The 5377-nt window shown below is 44.1% G+C and overlaps 1 protein-coding gene across 1 annotated transcript in view; it reads left to right on the top strand.

Moving 5' to 3' along the window:
* The first annotated feature begins 2100 nt into the window (after positions 1-2100).
* LOC104272812 (zinc finger and BTB domain-containing protein 44) overlaps positions 2101-5377 on the top strand; it is a 15514-nt gene continuing 12237 nt past the window's right edge. Inside the window, exon 1 of the mRNA XM_009867910.1 lies at positions 2101-3118. Coding sequence (XP_009866212.1) covers positions 2101-3118 — 1018 coding nt within the window. The remainder of the gene's footprint in view (positions 3119-5377) is intronic.

Genomic DNA, 5377 nt, shown 5'->3' with positions numbered 1-5377 from the left:
TTGTTGGAATGGTGCAAAGAAGGGGAAGGTCATTTTACGGAGCAATATCCCACAGTCGTGGCAGGCACGCTGCTCCTGTAATAAATTCAGATCAATTTATTGCACATCACCGGCTTCCGCTGTTTTCTTTTCGATCCTGTAACCAGATCAAGGTCGAGGAAGCAGCATGTGAAAGGAGAAGGGGAAGGGAAGGGGGAAGCTGGACAAGGACTCAGGGTTTGGAGGAGGTGAGCAGAACGGAGGAGTTCATCTTCTGGGTGTGCGAGAGTTGGGAGCATGGCTGGCTTAGGTTTTTCTCCTTGTTTTTAATTAGAGATGGGTATTACTTCTAAACACCAGCCACACCATCGATAGTCCTTGCGAGTGTATTTTTCTTTCTGTAGCCAGTTGCTGAACAGAAGTGCTTCTGCATTTCTGATGTGCCAAAGAACTGTTGCAGCAACTGGGAATTCAGAAGGAAAGGTATCCCAAGGCCATTTTAGAATCTGCTGTTACGGGTTTGACTGTAGTGTTTTGGTCTGAGATCAGTTAAATATGATTTTCATTTGATTCATGCTGGAGAACAAACAGTCTGGATCTTCAGATGCCTCTGGAGGTCGATATGTTTTCTTTCACTGAAGGGACTGTTTTGCTTGTGCTTAACTTCTTCCTCTGCAGCAGTGTGAAATTTCATTTTACATCCAAATGGCCCTTGTAGTTTCACTCAGACTTTATATATGTCGTTAAGTGTTAGTTAATCTCTTCTCTCAAAGAGGTATTTTTCCTCTGTCTGAAAGGGTTTGTGGTATCAAAAGGGAAACCGTAGGAGCGAGAAGCAGCCAAGTGTAAATGCCTGTAGAACAAGGTGGGCTCTGACAGCTGCCGTTTAAATACGTGCTAAGGCTTGGGAGATTTGTGGCGAGTCGTTCCAGACTTGCTCTTTGTATCTGTGAAGCTCCACCTGGGCAATTCTCATGCGTACGTGTAAGGACGATGTGAAGAAGCTGCCTGGCTCCAGGAAATCATCAGACCCGATGCTGGTGTTGGTGTTCAAGCACCAGCTTCACCGAGACGATAGTTCCATATCGAGTCAATCGTGTGAGTCCTGGGGGACACGGAAAACTTTTTGTGGAAGCTTGTGGGGGGCCCCTTAAGAAGGTGACACGCGGTGGCTTGTGTTTCTTCGACGGTGAAATAATTCAGAAGTAATTAAAAGAAAACCCAGAGGTCCCTTGCACAGAAAACATGCGTTTGCTCCCACGTGTAGGAGAGGACCGGTCCCCGAGAAGGCAGGCTGGTGTTTTTCAGAAGGAAGTTGTCCTCCTCGTGTTATTAATCACATATATAAAATCAATTTGTGTGTATTCGTTTTAAGCTTTCCTTTGAGGCTTATAATCTGTTGTGTTTTTGAAGAAATTTTCAATAACTTCTTGTCCTAGTCCAAAATAATTTATTGAAAGCAGCTTTAGGCAGTCGGTACCTGTGCAGGAAAGCAAAGCTATTGGCAACTGTTACTTTATGTTTACTAGCTTGAACTCTGTCCTCTGAAAATTCATGCTGTAGTTTCTCTAAAGCTTTTCTGGTGTTAAAATACCTTCTCTGGGAGTTTTGCTTGCTCCTGCGTACTTGTGAGCGCACCCAAGCTAATGTCTTTTCCACTTCAAAGAAACATTTGACAAGGTCTGTCAGGTTTAAGAACCTTGAGCAATAGTTTCCTGAGCCCAGAAAATAAAAACACAGGTTTCTTATGCAATTTATAGTTTTGAAAATGCCCTCTTTTTTAGTATTACAGACTTTGGGTTTTTCTAAACGGAATTTGAGTGGGCAGTAGCAGAAACGTAGAAGACGATATAAGGGATAGGTTGCAAATAATTTGTTCTGTGTTGTTGAAAATTACCAGTAGGTGATTTCATTTCTGTCCAGTTCGTCCCGTTGCGTGGTCTGGATCCTAGAAAAACCTGACCCTAGAGAATTCAGCTGCCTTTTCTCCATGCAGAGCCTTGTAATCATGAAGCCACTTCACTCTTGCTTTCAGAGGTGCCAATGACAGTTTTCCTCTTTCTTTCAGGATACCCGTGATCTCTCGTATGTGGGAAGAACGCTAGCGGAAAGGTGGAAAAAATGGGTGTTAAAACCTTCACTCATAATTCCCCTGCTCACAGTCAGGAGATGCTGGGCAAGCTGAACATGCTCCGCAACGACGGGCACTTTTGCGATATCACCATCCGCGTCCAGGACAAAATCTTCAGGGCTCACAAGGTGGTGCTGGCAGCCTGCAGCGACTTCTTCCGTTCCAAACTCGTCGGCCAAGCGGAAGATGAGAGCAAGAGCGTGCTGGACCTGCACCACGTGACGGTGACGGGTTTTATCCCTCTCCTGGAATACGCGTACACAGCCACGCTGTCTATTAATACAGAAAACATTATCGACGTGTTGGCTGCAGCCAGCTACATGCAGATGTTCAGCGTCGCCAGCACGTGCTCGGAATTCATGAAGTCCAGCATTTTGTGGAATACGCCCAACAGCCAGCAGGAGAAGGTGCTGGATGCAGGGCAGGAGAGCAACGCAAACTGCAATTTTGCTTCTCGAGACGGCAGCCTTTCCCCGGTTTCTTCCGAGTGCAGCGTGGTGGAAAGAACGATTCCCGTTTGCCGCGAGTCGCGGAGGAAGCGCAAAAGCTACATAGTGATGTCTCCCGAGAGCCCCCTTAAGTGCAACACGCAAACGAGCTCCCCCCAAGTGCTGAATCCTTCAACTTCTTACCCCGAGTCTCGAAATCAGCCCGTGGACTCGTCCTTAGCTTTTCCCTGGACTTTCCCTTTCGGAATCGATCGGAGGCTTCAGTCTGAGAAGGTGAAGCAGGCGGAGAACTCTAGGACTTTGGAAATGCCTGGGCCCTCCGAGTCGAACCGCAGAATTGCAGAGTACGTGACTTGTGAGAGCACAAAAGCCAGCTCTCCCCTCGTGATCGAAGAAGACGTGCGCGTCAAAGTGGAAAGGTTAAGTGACGAGGAGGTTCACGAGGAGGTGTCGCAGCCCGTTAGCGCATCCCAGAGCTCGCTGAGCGATCAGCAGACGGTCCCGGGAAGCGAGCAAGTGCAGGAAGATCTCCTGATCAGCCCACAGTCTTCCTCTATAGGTATGACCACTTCTGGGGTTAGATATGTACAAACAGGCACGTGTGGAGGAAAGCAGCTTCGTGTTTTTTCGTGCTTTGCTTCTGCGAAACTACCTTTTCCCCTCCGTGTTTTACGAAATGTTACATATAAACCCCAAAGCAGGGCCGGGACTTGGAGTCCTTTCAATAACTTTGCAAAAGACAGCTGGGAAAGGTAAGCCTGCTGGTAGAGCTCTTATTCAAGTAGAAATTGATAAACTCTTTTTTACCTCTAGTTACTTAACTGGGGGAAATAATTCTGTTTTCGTTAGAGTCAAAAGACATGATCTCAGCTGAGCTGCAACCCCATATCTGAAAGGCTTGTGGCTACAGCCACAGAGGGATGGAATGGTAATTTGCATCAGACATAAAAAAGTTGTATAATCACGACAGAGAGCCTTTGTAAGAAGATTTGCAAAATAAGTGGTGGAACACTGTCATCTTCATGGCCCAGACGAAAACAAAACCACACAGTCATAATATTGAGAATCTTTCCACTTCTGTGGGATTTGGTTCTCAAGTTGCTTCTTCAAATGCTGCCAATTGCTGAGAGAAACCTTTTTTCCGTGAAAGACAATTCGAAGCCAGTTTTTGGCTTCATCTAGCAGGCTGTTCTTTATTAATAGCTAATACTTAAAGGTTACTGTAACGGTCCCTTTATTCCTCTTTGCGCAGAATGGCTTTTATTAACTCCGAAGAGAGAGGTGTTGCAATATTTCTAGTTCAATTACCGACATTTTGCCCCAGTCAGCTCTTTTCCTTTGAGTGAAGTGGCTCGACCTGTGCTCGGTAAACTTTGTTTACTGAAATATTTTTTAATAAAGCCTGTCTTGTTTGAAGACTGTAAGAATGGCAGATGTACCGGTCTGCTTCATTCACATCATGTACACATGAAAGGCTGCTTCAGTTAATTAAATAAATAAACAAGGACAAAGTAAATAAATGTGGCCCAGTAGCCTGCATTATTTGTTTTGTTTGGTCAGCTTAACACCGTGCCTTCTCTGCAGAAAGTGTTAGATCAGTCTGGCCGTTCCAGGATTGCCATATATAATCAGAGTTGTTAAACTGTTGAGGTAATATGAAAAAGGAATGAAAATACTTTCCGTTTATCCCGTCCTTCAAGACTTGTTGTTGTTTCTGTTCCTCAGTTTGTATAGCTCGTGTGTTGATATTTGAGATCCTTAATGCTTATTTTCCAAATGAAAATGTTTTATTAACTGGAGACGAGGCTGTTTACTTTTTCTGAGGAGCAGACTTAATATCAGTTTAAATATAAATCTTTGAATGCTGTTTGCCAAAATAGCGCCTCGATTAAAAACTAAAAGAAACACTTGCTGGGCAGTCTCCAGAAGAAGTCGTCCTGGTTCAAGAGCAGGTTTAGTTTGAATCCTTTTTTAACTCTTCATGGTAGGAGCTTCTGAAAAGTCTTGCCAGGGCCGGGTGGTAGGAGATGCAAGTTGTCTCATTGACTTAATTGTACCGTGACAGGCAAAATAGAACAAGGAGGAATAATGATTAGGAAAAGTTAAAAATGGCATATCAAGAGGGAGTTTTACTGACTATAAATACCGTACCCAAGCAGCTCCTAACAGCAATCTTGCTGTGGCCTCTAAAGGCTACAGATGAGTAACGTCCGATCTAAGGAAGTTTTTGGAGGAATTCTCTTGGGAGTTAGAAACATCTGAAAAAATTATGTTCAGAATGTGAGGCTACAGCTGGATTGGAGAGAAAGAGGTGCCACCGAATGCTAGAAAACCTCCTTTTTTAAGAGAGTCTTAGTGTTAAACAAAGAGACTTTGAAACCTCCTCCAGTCACCAGGCGCTTCGCTGACTTCAGCCACTTCCTGACGTGATTTTTGGAGGTGTTAGTACAGCCTGGTCTTCCTTTAAAGAGCTACGGAGAGAAAGGCTGAAGGCTTCCAAGTGCAAATCTGTTCTGTGTCTTTGAATATGTTTGAATTAATATTTAGTGGTCTTTGCATGACATTGTTAACTATCCTCAGGATAGTTTTTATTCACATTTTGCTGTAAAGGGAAACAGCGCTCCTGCTTTTTAGCACAGTTCACAATGTACCTAATATATGATGAGGCAAGCTTTGTAGCTAGAAAGCACTTTTTACCTCCCAAACGTGTATTTCCTTATGCAGTAATAAAAGAACAGTAAAGGGAGGCAGCAAGATGTGTTGAAGTGCAGCTTTCGCTTCCCCGAACATATTTTCCTCATATAATTGCATATATTTA

The sequence above is a fragment of the Apaloderma vittatum genome, unplaced genomic scaffold (genome assembly GCF_000703405.1).
Source record: "Apaloderma vittatum isolate BGI_N311 unplaced genomic scaffold, ASM70340v1 scaffold13864, whole genome shotgun sequence".
NCBI classification, from domain to species: domain Eukaryota; kingdom Metazoa; phylum Chordata; class Aves; order Trogoniformes; family Trogonidae; genus Apaloderma; species Apaloderma vittatum.
This window is presented reverse-complemented; position numbering and strand designations above follow the sequence as displayed.